Source organism: Urocitellus parryii, chromosome 9 (assembly GCF_045843805.1).
Source record: "Urocitellus parryii isolate mUroPar1 chromosome 9, mUroPar1.hap1, whole genome shotgun sequence".
NCBI lineage: Eukaryota > Metazoa > Chordata > Mammalia > Rodentia > Sciuridae > Urocitellus > Urocitellus parryii.
Window position 1 is genome coordinate 132,104,242 of NC_135539.1, and position 17,896 is coordinate 132,122,137.

Here is a 17,896-nt window from a genome sequence, read left to right on the forward strand (position 1 = left end):
CCTGGGTGAATATCTAAAATTTATGGTATGGTAGATCCTAACAATGTAAGCATATAAACAGAATCAAGAACGCTTTGATGCATCTAATATTCTAATTTTGCCTATATCCTAAATGACCTGTAAAAGTATTATTCTAATCTCTAGGATTTTAAAATTTTTGAACCTTCTGGGCAAAATATGCTCACCTTCCTACCCAGTTTCCATAAAATTTACCTTGAACTGGATAAGTCCTCCCATAAACTTCAATTATGGGGCAGTTGAAGAAATATTCACAGAACATGCTGGTATCAATAGTAGCAGACATAAGAACTATGCGAACTTCAGGATAAGCCAAAACCACATCACGCAGTACTACCAAGAGGAAGTCAGTCTATTAAAATACAAATAAAACAAGAAATCATTTAAGACATTTGGGCCATGAGATACATACACCTAAAAGACTTCTTATGTTTTAAAAACACAAGATATTAACGAAATTCAGTTTATCAGGAGGCTGGCAAAAATGCAAAAAGAAAATGTTACAGTGAGCTAGAGTACCAATTTTAAGAAACTTTATATACCCTAAAAGTTGTGGGGACTAGAAATGAGTGCCTCGTGCCCTAGTGTGGTGGGGCACACAACCATAATCCCAGCAATTCAGAATTCTAAGGCATTAGGATTTATTGGAGGTGTGAGACACTGTCTCAAAAAGGGGGTGGGGGAATGTTATTTTGCTTTCCATTATATTTTTCTTATTTCTCAACCAAAGAATTAACCTAAAAATTTAGTGAAATTTAAATTAGCAGGCACACAACTTTGGGAACAAAGGAAAAGTCCTCATAAGTCCAAAGTCTCAGTTGGAAAGGTCACATTTCTTTATTCTGAACAACCACCAAACCGATTTACTGCAGAAACATAAATCAACCCACCAACATAATATTTTGACAACATTTTAATCTGGCTGCATAGTTGTAAACCTTCCTACCTTCTCCAACCATCACTATCCTGAATCTTAATCCTTTATGCGTGTGTATTAAAAATATACACATACATACTTTTTTCTTTGAGAAGATCTCTATGTAATCCAGGCATGTTTCAATCTGATAATTCTCTTATCTCAGCCTCCGCAAAAGCAGAGATCACAGTTGTGCACCACTACATCAAGTTTACCCTTGTTTGCATTTTACTTTTTTACCTTCATGCATATTTTGTATCTTTTGGCATCTTTTTTTTGCCTTACTACAGCACTGCTAAGAGTGACCAATACTTGCTGCTACAGTCACTCCGAGAAGTGAGTATATTAATGCAAGTGAATTTGTGTGTTACTAATATCCAAGTTTCTTGCAGTCTTGTTTGTGTCTGTTGTGTATATCCAAGTTTCTATGGGTAACAGTGCATAGAAAAATGCTGGGCTCTGTTACGTAAATATTGAATTCACAAAAGATAAAGCTAAATTATGTCCTTTGGTGGCATTTAAATATCTCCCACAAGCCATAAGAAATTCTGCTAATCCACATGATCTCCAACACTTGAAATGATCATCCAAATTTTATTACTCAAATGTAGTGCCTTATCATAGAACTGATCTATACTATTCCATTTCCCAAAGAGACTAACAATTCAACTTGGCACATGTATTAGTAAAATATCTTTCTTCTCTTATCAAATGCCTGTTTATCTTTTTTCTTTTTTGCAAGGGCTCTACCACTGAGCAACACAACCCAGTCCATTTCTTTTCATTTTTAATTTATTGTGTCTCAAAGATGCCCAGGCTGTCTTTTAACAGGGGATCCTCCTGCCACACGGTCTGGTTTTTCTGGGATTACAGGAATATACCACTGTGCCTAGCCCTCTTTTTATATTTTACTCATTTTTCTAAAAATAAGTCATTTGAACTTTTTTTAAAAAATGGAACTTTAAGAATTTAATGTCTATACTACCAGTGCAGAATTGTCTATCTTTACAATATCTTTTGAATAAACAATAATCTTTATTTTAATATAGATTCATATTACATTCTTCAAGGTTTGTGACTATTGTTTTCTTTAATCATTCAAAGTCTAGAACTATGCTGCTTGGAATAGTAACCATTGTTCATATGACCAATGGCATAAAATGTGGCTAACCTGAACTGAGATATGTTCTGGATATAAAACATACACCAGATTTTTGAAGGATTCATGGGGGAAAATTAAAACATTAATCTATTCTAAAAACTTGCTTTATGTTTAAAATATTTGACAAACTGGATTAAATGTTAAAATTATTTTCACTATTTCCTTCATACTTTCCAAAATATATTAAAAGCAAACTAAAATTACTCATGAAGTTCATATTGTATTTCTATTGCCTAGTGATATCTAAGAGATGTGTACGTTTTTGAACTAATAATTTTCAAACTGTATTGTCATTTAAGTCAAGTCCTCAATCTACCTGGAATTAATTTCTGTATCTTTTTATGAAGCAGGGTTCCAATTTTATTTACTTCCTCATGGATGATCCACTAGTTTTCAGTACCATTTATTGAATAATCCATTCTTTTCCCCACTGATCTGACAGTTTTAAACCAAAACTCAGAGAACACTCAACACAATTTTCTTTTCAACTCCATAGTATGTCAAACTTTTAACTCATGTACCACACTGAAATATTGTGGATTCAGAAAAAATCCCGTTTTGTTATTCTTTATAAAGGGCCAGTTGTTTGCAGCAAGAAATGGTCCTCCGGAAGTATTTATAACCAGTTTATTAAGTTCTGTGGAGAATCCTGCTAGAATTTTGACTGGTTTTGAGAGAACTTGATAATTGATCTCAAGTCTTCCTACATGTTCTGTTCTTCAACATTTTATAACAACTCTCAAAAGTTTTCCTATAGAAAGCTTACATATCTTTTTGCAGGGGTTTAATATCAAGTACTTCATTCAAATCATTACCATGGTAATATTGACATCTTTTAGATGTTTCCTGTTTGCCTAAAAATACAAAGAATGCAAATTTTATATCTATATACCTATATTAAAGTTTTATCCAATCACCTTGTTTTAAGTAATATCAGGATGGTGACATTTGAATGAATAAACCACACACTGAAATGTTGCAGACTTATCTTCATATAATGTCAATCTTTTAATTCATAAAATGATATACTGTCAACTTCATATGCATTTCATTAAGGTCCAAAAGAGGCAAGGGTAGAATATCTGTAGTTTCCACTTAATTCTGGCATGGCTGTCATTAATATCTAAAAAGACCAGATCTATATAAACATCCCAAATGGTTAATTACCGTCAAATTAAAAATAATGGCCAGGCGCAGTGGCATATGCCTTTAATCCTAGCGGCTCATGAGGATGGGCCAGGAGTCTGCTAGTTAACCGCCAGCCTCAGCAAAGGTGAGGTACTAACCAACTTAGTGAAAGCATGTCTCTATAAATAAAATACAAAACAGGGCTGGGGATGTGGCTCAGTGTTACCCTGAGTTCAATCCCTGGTGCCAAAAAGAAAAACAAAGGAACAGAGGCTGAGCATATAGTGGAGTTGGTAAAGTGCTTGTCTTGCATGCACAAGGCCCTTGGGTTTAATCTCCAGTCCCCTCCCCCCACAAAAACAACATATAAATTTCTAGTGAAAACTAATAATAAAATTCCATTACCTATTAAGTCATAAAATCATTAACTTAGGTGTTTAATTATGCCAGTTTTTAGATATCACTTCATATATACTTATTTCAAAATACTTATAATATTCAAAATACTTTGAATAACTGCTGTGTGTTTAACAGCAACGAAAAAGAAAAGAGCTAGAATGGACTTGCTAAAAAGATCATCTTAGTTTTTAAAGTTCACAGGTATACATAGTAGCTAAATGATATAAGCAGCGTGAAAAGAGAAAATAAAAGCAAGGCATTGTATTTTGACTTCTCTGCATTTGGAACAATTAGCTTTTGCACCCCTTTGGTTCCTCACAATTTACTTACATTGATGTCTCGTTCATGTATTTCATCTACAATTACATGACTGATTCCTCGAATGCCTGCTTCTAATTTTCTGAGAAGCACTCCTTGAAAAAAAAAAGGAGAGCAACAATCACAGATGTGGTTGTATGTTAGAGAAAAGTAATAAAGTACTGAATCAAATAAGCATATTTCAAGACAACTATAATATTCTGTTTATTATATTTAGCATAATAAAAAGGAGGTAGTATATGTTGAAATATATTTTTCATAGACTTATTTAATTTTCTGTTATAATAAGCAGCAGATATAATAAAAAAATGCTGAGTTTTATTTTCGAAGAATTGTAAGACTGGCTCATTATTTAGAGTCTAATTTTTTGGTTACTCAAATTATTCTCGACAAACATGACAATACAAATGCCGAACAAGAAATCAAAACACATTGGGGGTGGGGATGTAGCTCAAGAGGTAGTGTGTTTGCCTGGCATGCGCAGGGCACTGGGTTTGATCCTCGACAACATATAAAAAAAATAAAAATGCTGTGTCCACCCGAAAACTAAAAATAAATATTAAAAAAATTCTCTCTAAAAAAAAGAAAGAAAGAAAGATAGATATCAAAACACATGACTCACCCACAGTACAAAACATTATACTGGCATGAGGACGGGGAAGTATAGACTCAAATCGAACACTATAGCCACAGCTTTTTCCAGGTTCTTCTCCTCTCTCATATGCAACTCGCTCTGCCACAGAAACTGCACTAATTCTCCTGGGCTGAAAGACACAGAAAAAAAAAATTAAAACCACAGAATTGATTGCACTTATAAAGGTTTTTAAATTATCATTGTAAAACTGTCTACTTAGTAATTGAAACATAAAGCAGTAATGATATCTTCCTACACTCCCCAATTATTTTAAAATATTATGAAATAATATAGTAACCATTTAATCCCATAGCAGAGTTATTTATTTTATATAGAATAATTTTGTAATTTGCTCTTTTTTGCACTAATGTAGATGGGACATATGAATGCTTTAACAATGAGCTAAACATCTCACTAAAATTATCCAGGCTGGCCTCAAACTTGCAATCCTCCTGGTTTAGTCTTCTGAGAAGCTGGAATTTACAGGTGTGTGCTACCTTGCTAGACACAGTGTTTTAAGAACTTTGCTAACCATCTACAAAAAATCCCATCAGACAAAAAGGTGGAATAATTCAGTGTATCTTCTACCTCGACTCAATATCATCCTATGAACAGAATAAAAATATGCATTTAATGGATAAGTGAAACTGATTTTCATGAATCAAATACAAAATAAAATTTGATCCACCACTGTACCATGTAGTTCACTGTTATACATTTGTCATAGACATACCCAGATAAAGTTTGACATTTGCATTTTACAAATAAAAATCACTGAAAATGTCCAAATTGTTTGGGAAGGGACGCAAATTAGTAAGCAAATAATAAATGAAAGGCAATAAAAAATTGATTTTTGTTTGAATAACCCAGTTTTCATATACCATGCAGGCACTGAAAATAATAATTATCATTTTGGTAGCAAACAACCTTTTTTTTTTGAGAATTTTTAATATTTATTTTTCAGTTCTCGGCGGACACAACATCTTTGTTGGTATGTGGTGCTGAGGATCGAACCATACCGCTTGAGCCACATCCCCAGCCCGGGATTCTTTCTCTAAAAACAAACTTACAAGTGAGTATTCAATATTAGAAATGTTTAGGACAAAGAATATTTTAGATTTTGGACTGTATACATACATAATCAGAAAATTAAGAAATGGAATTTGATACTTTCATGTGTATTTCATAGACCTTAAACAAAGACTGAGGATGATTTTATGCAATAAAATGCAATAACTGCATTTTGAATGTGGCCTGTTAGAAAATGGAACTTATTTTTCTAGTATGAGTTGTCATAATGGTGTTACAAGTATTTCATATTTTGGAGCATATAAAATTTCCTAGAGGGCTGGGGATGTGGCTCAAGCGGTAGCGCGCTCGCCTGGCATGCGTGCGGCCCGGGTTCGATCCTCAGCGCCACATACCAACAAAGATGTTGTGTCAGCTGAGAACTAAGAAATAAATATTAAAAAAAAAAAATTCTCTCTCTCTCTCTCTTAAAAAAAAAACTCTATAAAAAAAAATTAAAAAAAAAATAAATAAAAAAAATAAAATTTCCTAGAGAAACTTAACGTGCAATTTTTATTATTTTTAATTACTTCATTTTTTTATTTCAAGATTTATTTGTAAGCTTCCACTGGTTAAGAATCCCTAACAAGTCTGAACCTGACTGAGGAGCAGTATCTGGCGATTTGCATGCTCTCCATCCAAGTCTCAGATGTACAAGGTTAGAGCTGAGCTGACGCACTGGGATAACTTGCCAGCACTGATTATTGAAAGTACAGTATTATAATACAATAATTAAAAGGAAGACTCCTGAAGATAGGCATTTTGTTTTGAGTTCTAGTTTTATTCTGTGTTAACCTTGGGTCTATTAAATTATTCTGGGCCTTAATTTATTTAGTAAGAAATATTAAATAAAAGCTACCTATACCTTAAGGACATTTTGAACTCCAAAGAAGCTTCTAAAAACAACTATTTAGAATAGATTTATACAGGCAAGCTTTCAGTAAAAGTTCACCATTACCTGGTTTACTGTCTTGCCTGTTCTTGCTCAGAAGTTTTTACTCAATCATAAAATGATAAGATTGATAAGGCTATTTGCTATGAGCCAATTTTCTCCTTAGAAAGAACTCTTCACTCCTGTTTGATCCCAGGACTAAAACATCCCTTTAGCATGGAATCCACTTTAACTTACCACATACAATACTGGAGATTAGAAAAACATCTAAGCTCTTTTTTGGGTTTTGTGTTTGTTTAAAATTTTTTACTTTTATTTATTTTTTTAAAATTTATTTTTGTGTAGTGCTGAGCCATAACCCCAACTCCATTGTCTGTTTAGTTTTAAAGGGCACAAGCCTGTTTAATTTTAAAGGGCACAAGCTGGACACGTGCCTGTAATCCAGTGGCTGAGGCAGGGAGATCACAAATTCAAGGTTGGCCTTAGCAATTTAGTGAGACCTTGTCTCAAAAAAGCGCTTGGGCGCAAGCTGATAGGTAGAGAGACCCCTGGAATCAAACATTAGTACCCCAATAGTTTAAAACTGGAAAACAAATAATACAACTGCCAGGTGTAATTGTCCACACCTATAATCCCATTGGCTGAGGAGGCTGAGGCAGGAGTCCTTAGCAACTTAACCTCGTCTCAAAATAAATAACAACAACAACAAAAAAGCTAGTGATATGGCTCAGTGGTTAAGAGCCACTGGTTCCAATCCCTAGTTTTAAATGAATAGCTGGCCTATTATACTAGAGCTTTCATAGTCTTATAAAACTACAAAGGGGGAGATATCAAATAACCAAATAGCAATAACCTGATTTCCAGGTACTTTCATTTCTTACTTTATCAACACACCTCATTGGGTTAAAAATTTGAGTTACTTACTTGAGTTACTACGATATTACACTCCGCTGCTCGGTCATTCTGGATAAAGTCATCCAGAATGAACTGTGGAACCTGTGTGGTTTTACCACATCCAGTAGCCCCTCGGATGATGACAACTGAATTTTGACTAATTGCTTCCAGGATTTCACTTTCAAATTTCTTCACAGGTAATAACTCTCTCTCCTGCAAAACCTATTTTATAAAAGTTACATGTCAGGCAAATTCTACATTTATTAAGAGTAAATATGTTAATTCTTTAATAAAGTGACATCTCTATATAACACTCACTTCCAATGGCTTAATACTTAAAATACTTTTTCTATAAACTAATATTTTATCTAATAGAATTCTCTCTTTTCTAAATTTCCAAATAATATTGTAATATTTTCTACACATTGATTTTCCTAGTTCTTCATGACCATTCAGAAAGCATTTCCCCTTACCACTTGTTACACAATGTTAATGTGTGTTAGGTAACATCTGGTATTTAAATGACAACACAATGTTGTTTTCTTTTTTAAAATACAACCAACCAATTAAATTTATTTTTGTTTTACATTAAAGTATATGGGGGTGTGTGTGAGATCTGTTCCTAGTCTTCTTACTCATAGCAATTACCCACAGAGGTAGCTAAGATTGGTAGTTTGGTGCATATCTCTAATCTACTTTTCTAGGAAGGACAAAATACAGTATTCATTGTCCTTCTACCCATACCTAGAATGTTATGAACCTTTAGGCACCATGTTTAAATACTTCAAACTTACTGCTTGTAAGTCATGATCCTGTTCCAGCTGGTACATCAATTCATTCTTGAGGTCCAAACTTATTTGTTCTGGAGTAGCCTGTAAAATTGGAAGGCAATATTCAATTTATTGTCTAACATAGACAATCTAATGAAATATATTAAAGACCTGTCAAAAAACAATGCTGTACTTACATAAGCCAGGGGACCCTCATCAATGTTGCTACTAGTCCAAGGATTCCAGTTGGATTGTGGAGGTGACCAAGGAACCACACCCACTTGGTTTTGACGCTGAGATGGTTCAAAATGAGCCAATTTTCCAATGTTGAGCATAACTGGCATAGAAGGATCAATAGGCTATTAAAAAAAATAAAATCCCCCCAAAAGAAAGAAAAAAAAGAAAAGTTGCATGAGTCCACAAGTCCACTTGTCTATTGAGAGTTGTTCTACATAATGTAAACTAAAAAGCTAAATATGCTTACTGGGGGCACAATTTCAAGATTTAGCTCTTGAATCACATTTTGAAGTTGATGCTCTAAATCTTGAGAGATGTTAACTCTATAAGGCTCCACCTACAGAAAAAAGATGTTGATAAAAATCATGTAATATATACAGGAATACAACACAAACTTACAACAGTGGGAATAAGAGTATGCAACTGATATAAACATCTCATAAACCAAGAGCTAGTTTCTTTTTAGTAAAGAGAACTGGTTCAGCCTAGTGTCATGGTAGGAGGCTGATCTCAGGTTCAAAGCCAGATTGCAGAGGCTGGAGACTGAGCTCTGTGCTTAGGCACCCATTGGTTCAAGCTCTGGTTACCAGACCCCAACCTGCTTCAATGATTATTTGTTCCCTGTTCACTATAAACACAGGCCATATACAGATGATGAGAGCATGGTCATTCAATTTACTGTGTAGTAAGATTTCACAAAATAGGAAACTAAGCTTCTTTTTAGCCAAAAGATTAAATGTAAGTCAAGTTTAATCTTACTACATCTCACTGGGCTAGGTTATTAAGTCTAAAGACTTACTGTCTCTCCTTCTTTCTTCTTTGTAAGTCCAGAGTAAGCTTCAATCACTCCAAGATGATAGAGCTGTCTGACAAGTGATAGGGCACAGGACTGTGCTGCCAATTTCTTATTTGATCCATGTTCACGTGCAAAAATCCCTGTAATATAAGGTCAGGATTACCAAAGCAGAAGTATAAAATGGAAGAAAGATCATAAGCAACTCAGCATTTAAAACCAAAGAAGCCCTAAATACAGATTAGGCACAACAGGCTTCAACTGTTTTATTTCCTAACCAAATGCAATTCCACAATAACTCGTGGACTAAGTAAACAACCATTTCGGTTCTAGTTTATTAAGACACATAAATCAATGCTATGAAAACAAACAACCTATTTTAACAAAGCTGTCATTATTACCACCATGAGGCAATAAAAGGGGATGACACCACATTTAACTTTTGAAAATAAAAATTGAACAATCATTTTGCATGGTGGTGGTAGCCTGTAATCTCAGGGAATCTTGTGGTTGAGGCAGGAGGACAGAAAGTTTGAGGACTTCCAGAGAAGTCAGTGAGACCCTCTTTAAAAAAAGAAAAAGTGTGGGGGACAAACACAAACACACAGAACAGAGGATGAACCTCTGTGGTAGAGTGCCCTTGGTTGAGTCACCAGCACTGCCACCCCGCTCCCTACCTACAATTTAATGAATCACAAAATAAAAACAAAGATTTAGATTTCAGGTCTAATGACTGATGGTTGCAGGGGGGCGGGGTTCGAGTATAGTCACAGACTGAGACAGGAGGATTCCAGGCTGGGCAACATATAGAGACCCTGTCTCATAAAAAGGAGTAAAATATTATTTTAGGCTTTGCAGCCTTGTACCCTTTGTTAGTCTATCTTTAACATGTGAAAGCAGCCACTGACAATATTTAAATTAGGGTTTGATAAAAAACAGTTTCCCTGGCCTGTTGTTTATGTTTTAAACAGCTGTAAAAATAACAATGTATCCAGTCTTTTACCAAAAATGTTTGGTGTGTCCAAACATCAAATGAATGGCTGCTGAGGTGTTCCAAATAGGCAGTTGGGACACAGCTACTGAAACTATCTCATATTGTTCAAAGAAAATACCAATGGACAATAGAAGTTTCTCCCCTATCATTCAGTTTTCGGACTGATGACTACAAAACAAAAAAAAAAGGGAAGCAATGATTGCCTTCTATTTAACCTGAGTTACAAACTAATCCTAGTCAATGTGTGACAAAATTTAGAATGCTTTTATCCTCTTTTCCTTAACAAAGCTCCGTCTACATAAAAATAAATTATTTTCCATGTCTAGGATAAGAAATTCAACATCTGATGAACTACTTAAATGTTGACACTATCAGCAAAGATTTTCCTCTGGTAAATTTAAATCAATAGAGTAAGTTAGAATTTTTAAGCTGGAAGGAACCTTAGGCCATTTCTCTCAATTTGCAGATAGGTAAATTGAATCCCACTTATGTCAGGTGTAATTTATTCAAGGTCACCCAATACCTACTACTAAAAAAAAAAAAAAATGTACATGGGGGCTACTACTTCATTTTATCTTTCAAAACTTGCACAATGCCACTTCATTTCCAAGGAAAAAAAGCATATAGGCGTTGCATTTTAGGCTTTTAAAACTTCCTAAATGAATAATCCCAATCTTTGTGGGTAACTCTCACATTTTCTTTTTTCTTGGTATTTGGGAATGAACTCCCTAGAGCTTTGCCACAGAGATACATCCCCAGCCATTTTCATATTGAGAAAGAATCTCAAAATAAGTTGCTGGGTCATATTTACCTTGACTTTATGACTTTCTGAGTCTATTCATATAATATTAATATTCTTTGAAATATACATACTTTAAAATGCCTATGATAAAAAACTACAAACAGTATTAATATTTAAAGGCAGCCATCTTGTAAAAAGAAATTCATATCTATAAATGAAATCTATCTCCATTGGTGAAGTTAAGAGCAAATACAAAGCATTTAAAAAAAATTGGAGGCAGGGCCCGCTACCAGATTGAACCCAGAGGTGCTTTAACAACTGAGCCATGTTTCGCAGCTCTTTTTATTTTGACAAGGTCTTGCTAAGTCAAGTGGGACTGAATTGTTGAAGCCAGTATTATAGAAATTGCTTGGATCACAGTTGTTTATCACAATATCCAGAATAAAAAGCCTACTCTTCCCCACCCCATATCCTTTTGGTGTGTAGGAAATGCCTTTCCACTGGAAGAAGAGACTTGGGTCTAATAACTGGTCCAGGTCCAGCCATCATCATGGGTGGCTAGAGGCCTTTATGACACGATAACTCTCATACTGTGAGAGCCTCATTCCTCCTTTCCTCATCCACCACATCCTTTCCTTTAATCTCTTTTAGCTTTAATCTAGCCCTCATTTGAGTGTAGTACTTTATATACTGCTATTGTGATTCTGCATATTACTAAATTTGTTAAATTCTTTTCCTGTACATGAGTCTATTGTGTTTATTTTATAGACTAAAATACAAATACTTAAAAAGCACCAAGGAAGCAGTAACACTTACTTCTGCCCAGCTGCTTGATATAAATGGTCATTTCTGCAATAAAGCTCCTGTAACAACACATACAAACACGGTTAGGATTTTCACTGTCAGAAATAACTAAATCCAGATCTCCCAAGTCAGGCAGGATTTCCAACTGCTTTAGGCAAAACTTAGCAAAGGAACATTCTAAACATTTATTTCTGTCCAATCCTAGAACAAAGTATGTAAACTTCAAATAATATACCACACTGCATAAGATATTTATAATCAAAGTTGATGAGCCAATGGTTCATGAAAAGAAAATGTTAGGGTTTCAGATTCTATATTTACTTACTTATTCCAAAGGCTGGAGTCTAAATAGCTAGAACACATTCAATGTTAGAGCCCCCAAAACTCTTCAAATTATAGTTATGGTTAACTTAACATCCCTGCGCATGGGATACTTTGTTTGGAGGGTGGAGTGGTGCTGGAACCAAAGGTATGCCACCCATTAAAGACTACTGAGAAACTAACACATGCAAACTCACACATGCACATACACTAAGGCAGAGTTCCATTATCTCCCTACAGTTGGAAGCAGCCTTAGTAATGAAAATGTGACCTATTTACACGGCATTTACTTAAATCAGGTCCTAGAAAATAAAACTTACAGCTAAAACGTGAGGGGAGTCTACAGAAATTACATATTCACACAAGGGAAAAACTGCCAACTGAAAACTAAGCACTCTAGTCCTTTCACTGATCAGGCACATTCTAATCTTGTCTGCGTGCTGTGAATAAAAGGTTAGGTAAGGCTTAAGAAAAAACTGTTAGACTCCTTCCTATATCTCTTGTGAACTGACCTTCAGGCACAGCGGCTTCAGGGATCAAAGGCCACTGGCTTTCAGGGGAACAACATCCACCCTTTCATTAATGACACCGATGACAGTATGTTTCTCAGCCAGGCTTAAAGTCAGCACTCAATCTCATTCTCCTCCACCTAGGGGGAACAGCGACACCAGAAATCAGTTTACAATAGTATCCCATGTGATTGCTTAGTTCAGCCTAAGCAGCAGCACATGTGTGTATGAACACAGACCTCTGGTGTTGCTGTCTGTTATGCCTTTTAATAAAGGACATACAAAGAGCAATGCTGTCCCAGCTCCCCCAACTGTCTCTGCCTCCTACGTTGTCATGTCCTGAATTCTTTGCTTCTATGTATCAGAATTCAATAAGATTCTAATATTAAAAAATGTTTGCAAACAATGAGCTTCAGGTACACTTAGGTATCTTATTCTTAAAAATTACCAAGTGCTACTAAGCCCAATTAGTTCAGAACAATTTATTAAAGAAAACCAATCATCAACAAGTGTTATCTTTCAATTATATCCATAAGGTTTCAGAATATGACAGCAGAAATAAAATATAAATTTGAGAATTCAGGACTGAATAAAACAGTGGGAAGCAGGAGGAGCCATGCTCTTATCATTTGGATTGAGTCAAAATTTCAATTTGGTAATAATTATTTTAGGGTTGCTAAATGCATCCAAGATTTTCAAGAAAATGTTTGTAATTTATTTTGACAATTTATTTCATATAATTAAGGACAGCAAATCGAATCATCTGGAAAGTTTCCATTAAAACTTTCACTCTCTTCCAATAAAAATAGTCCCCCCAGAAAAGTCTAATCCATATGAGCCTTCCTGGGAGTAATAATTACTACACCCTGGAATGCTCTTAGGAAGAACAGCAAGCAGGCTGAGAAACATACTGTCACATTAACAACTTTCCTTTATGTTCAGATTTATACATTAAACAACAAAAAAGTATGCTAAACCACATATAGAGACTGAGGTCATCCGTAACTTTACAGCCCTTAAATGCCAACAACAGAACTCTCAAAGAAAGCCGGCGACGTTCAACCTGAAATGAAATGTGATCTAGATGCAATACAATCAACCTGAGTATGAGACGTACATGTAATGTGACCCATTAAACACATAGTACTTAGAACTTCCTCTAAGAATACCACAATGAACAAAATTGTCACCTCTAGCTGGTTTTTAACTCAATTAACAAGCCACTACTAGAGGCTGTTAACTTTGGCCACTCAAGATTTTAAATGTGAACGTTAAGTCTAGCATCACAAACAATGCCAATGAACTACTTAGTACTAGTGGCTGTAACTTTGGCCTCAGACTTAAATGAGAACCTTAAAAAGTCCAGCATCACCGAGATTTTGCATATCTTCTTACAACCACAACCACAGTAAACTGCTGATCCACACAATAAACCAGTTAACACAAAAATAGAACACATTCAAAAACAAATATTCAAGACAACCTTAACGCTATAGAAAGAAAGAGCGAAACAAGCAAACCTGTTGTGATCCGGACCCACTTGGGTGTATTTATATTCTCCTTGGATCTTTTCTTTTTGGAAATACTGGTTCAGGCGAGCCTTAGCATTTTCCAAGGTCCAATTTCCATGAAGTCCAGCATTTAAATCTACTTCTTCTGACTCTAGAGTCTGTGGAACCAGTGATAATTAAATCTGGCTGCACCAATTTTAGTGAAGTTATTCATACTTAAGACACAAAAATGTTAACAGTATTTTTGTTTAATTTTAAAAATTTGTTCTAATTAACGGTATTTTCTTTGCACTATCTTTTATACTATAAAAGTTTCTAACCTTAGTCAAAACAATCAGAATCCATTGTGGTTTAAAAAAAATTGTTTTTTGGTGGTGTTTTTTTTCTTTTTTGGAAATGAGGTTGCATCCAGGCTTTGTGAATGCAAGGCAGACCCTTGGCTACTGAGCCACATCCCAGCCCAGAATTAATTTTTAATGCACCCGAAGATCCTATCAACAAGCTATTGTATAGTATTGTATACTGTTTATTAACTGTTCCAAAACTGACATTTTGTGCTCACTACTTTAAATGTATTGAGAGAAAGAAACATATTATTAATATATTTTTGCTTTGTGCTTATGAAGTGAGATTTCCTGAGATAATTACATTTCCTATAAAGTAGAAGAAATTTTTACATTATCACCAGGGATAAGTACTGTTTTTTTTTTCCCCATAGGCAATCTGCCCAGATTTAACCAGTAGTTTAGGTTTATGGTAATTCATGTGAACAGTCTTACATAATCATTTAAAAGAGTCACTGAATTATTAACTTGTTAATGTCATAAACCTTGCTGTGAATCCAGTCCCAAATTACATTTCCAGAAGTGAAAATAGTGGATGACTTACCGCTTGTACTTCTTGTTCCTCCTTTCTTGAGTAGTAATCTTTCAAGTTGGCTCCCCGGTCCCAGGTTGGTCCAGGAGCACCACCAAAGCCAGATGCTCCCCCAGAATTATTTTCTGTTAAAGAAAACAATTGTTCTCTTGATGAATCAAGGTTAAAAAAAGGAAAGAAAAGAAAAAAGAAAAAAAACACTAAATATTTTAGAGTCTTCCTAATGTAGATTTTGGCACTTTTGAGAGAGAGAGAGAGAGAGAGAGAGAGAGAGAGAGAGAGAGAGAGAGAGAGAGAGAGAGAATATGAATTTCTTAATACTTAATTTTTTAGTTTTTGGTGGACACAACATCTGTATTTTATTTTTATGTGGTGCTGAGGATCAAACCCAGCAACTCTCGCATGCCAGGCACATGCGCTACCGCTTGAGTCACATCTCCAGCCCCATTTTGACACTTTTATGTTTAAACATTTGGCGCTTTAAATTTCAACAATTTGTTAAAAGGCCTGAAATCTTCACAATTAAAGTGTTATATTGAAACATAGATTTAAATTGCAAATTTCAAGGCTGATGAAGCTATTTTTTTAAAATTATGAGCAACAGTTTGTGACAAACAATCCAGCATGTAAAGATTTTAGACTTCTTACAAATATGTAATAGATTTGGGCTGGGGATGTGGCTCAAGCGGTAGCACGCTCGCCTGGCATGCATGCGGGCCCCGGTTCGATCCTCAGCACCACATACAAAGATGTTATGACTGCCGAAAACTAGAAATAAATATTAAAAATTCTCTCTTAAAAAAAAAATGTAACAGATTCAATGTTTGTTTCTTTACTAAAGAACCTGACAAGAAAGTCAACTGTAGGACTGATTGCTCGAGGAAATAAGGAGATGAAGGTGTAAGAAAGTGATGACTTTTTTTTTTTTTGGTACTGGGGATTCTACCCAGGGATGTGTAATTTTTAAAAGTCACCAGTGTCCCTCCCTCACCTTTTAAAATTTTGACCCAGGGTGTCTCACTAGGTTACTCAGGACCTCACTAATTTGTTGAAGCTGGCCTTGAACTTGCAATTCTCTTGCCCCAACCACATCCAGCTAGAAAGTGATGACTCTTATGAGAAAGCATAACAGTGCTGATTACTAAAGTTGACTACTTCAGTAATTTTTTATTTACTCCTGAAAGCAATTTTATTAAGTAGATGCTATTTCCTAAATTTTCAATCTAAAAAGAGGGCTGAGGATGCAGACCAACGGTAGAGTGCTTGCCTACCATCCCCAGCATTGGGGGGGGGGGGGGGGGAGAAGGGGTTGTGGTTCAGCGGTACAGTGCTCGCCTAGCTCGTGCAAGGTCCTGGGTTCGATCCTCAGCACCACATAAAAATAAAGGTATTGTGTCCAACAACTAAAAACTAAATATTAAAAAAAAAGAAAAAAGAAAAATGGAGGGACTGGGGATGTGGCTCAAGCGGTAGCACGCTCGCCTGGCATGCGTGCGGCCCAGGTTCAATCCTCAGCACCACATACCAACAAGATGTTGTGTCCGGCGAGAACTAAAAAATAAATATTAAAAAATTCTCTCTCCTCTCACTCTCTTGAAAAAAAAAAAAAAAGAAAAATGGATCTGAGCCTTAGCAATCTGACCAAAATCCTACTTATTCTTCCTTACAGTAGACATCCCAATAAAAGTATATGCAGAATCTGACAATGTTTGCTTACTTAATGGGTAGTAGATTTAAGGGCCGATTCATACGTAATAATTGGTCTACAATATAGCTGGTAGAATGAAAAACAAAAAGCAAGCTAAGGGTTTAATTCAATATTGAGAGAATTTGCCTAACATATGAAACCAGGTACGATTTACAGCACCTCCCACTTGAAAAAATTCTAAGACCCTTTAAATAAATGTTATAGCCTGTACAAAATTTTTCAGAGGCAAAAATTAATAAAACACTTATGCTGTAGAACATTTTTAAGAAAAATAAAATGATCTGATAGTAACTGACAAACTTAAGATAATCATGGGTCATGTCTCTTAACATCTTGAGTTTACTCTAGTTTTTTCCTCTCCAAATGAGAAAGCTAAGATGATAACCAAGAAAGACTTGAGTATCTTCAGTCATGCACACATATTCAAGTCCCTTACCTGCCTTGAGAGCCAAATGTGGAGGAAGAGGTCCTCCCATGGTTGTTGGTAATTCTCCTCCAGTACTTGCTGTGGTTTCAGATGTCTCAGCAGGAACAGTGGGTGGAGGAGGGGCAATCTGTGAGAGGAAAAGTCAAAGCAGAATCAGTGTTTTTATGTTCAGGAACTAGAAAATTCTTTTAATTTATTAAGGAGGTGCATGTGTATTACCTTATTCCCCACAATATTTTCCCCATCATTTAAAAATATTTTTAGTTGTAGATGGACACAATACCTTTATTTTATTTATTTTTATGTGGTGCTGAAGATCAAACCAACCCAGTGCTTCACATTTGCTAGGCAAGCACTCTGCCACTGAGCCACAATCTCAGTCCCATCTTTTTTTTTTTTAAAGTCATCACAAAACCATTCAGTTCTCATTTCAGGCAGTAAAAATCATGCATAACTTTTCACCTGAGAGTGAGTGTGTGTGTACACACATTTAAAAATATATACAAAGTATGTAAATATAATTTTTCCACAAACAATAATATCAGCTTGTACTGTCACTTTTCTCAGTATCTTTTTTTTTTAGTACCAGAGATTAAGCTCAGGGTACTCAACCACTGAGCCACATCTCCAGCTGTATTTTATATTTTATTTAGAGACAGGGTCTCACTGAATTGCTTAGTGCCTCGCCATTGCTAAGGCTGACTTTGAATTCAGGATCCTCCTGCCTAGGCCTTGTGAGCGGCTTAGATTATAGGCACACACCATTGTACCTGGC

The 17,896-nt window shown here is 35.3% G+C and overlaps 1 protein-coding gene across 2 annotated transcripts in view; it reads right to left on the bottom strand.

The window, feature by feature from the left end:
* Dhx9 (DExH-box helicase 9) overlaps positions 1 to 17,896 on the bottom strand; it is a 41,865-nt gene that overhangs the window by 15,293 nt on the left and 8,676 nt on the right. The window contains exons 4-15 of one of the 2 annotated variants that reach the window (XM_026392877.2): positions 17,131 to 17,248; positions 14,999 to 15,111; positions 14,120 to 14,268; positions 11,782 to 11,828; positions 9,236 to 9,372; positions 8,684 to 8,773; positions 8,397 to 8,558; positions 8,224 to 8,301; positions 7,460 to 7,651; positions 4,564 to 4,705; positions 3,954 to 4,036; positions 214 to 370 (exon numbers count right to left, since the gene is read on the bottom strand). In XM_026392877.2, the coding sequence (XP_026248662.2) occupies positions 214 to 370; positions 3,954 to 4,036; positions 4,564 to 4,705; positions 7,460 to 7,651; positions 8,224 to 8,301; positions 8,397 to 8,558; positions 8,684 to 8,773; positions 9,236 to 9,372; positions 11,782 to 11,828; positions 14,120 to 14,268; positions 14,999 to 15,111; positions 17,131 to 17,248 (1,468 nt within the window). Of the gene's footprint in view, positions 1 to 213; positions 371 to 3,953; positions 4,037 to 4,563; positions 4,706 to 7,459; positions 7,652 to 8,223; positions 8,302 to 8,396; positions 8,559 to 8,683; positions 8,774 to 9,235; positions 9,373 to 11,781; positions 11,829 to 12,602; positions 12,689 to 14,119; positions 14,269 to 14,998; positions 15,112 to 17,130; positions 17,249 to 17,896 lie in introns of those variants that run through there. The other variant, XM_026392878.2, reaches the window with a different exon arrangement.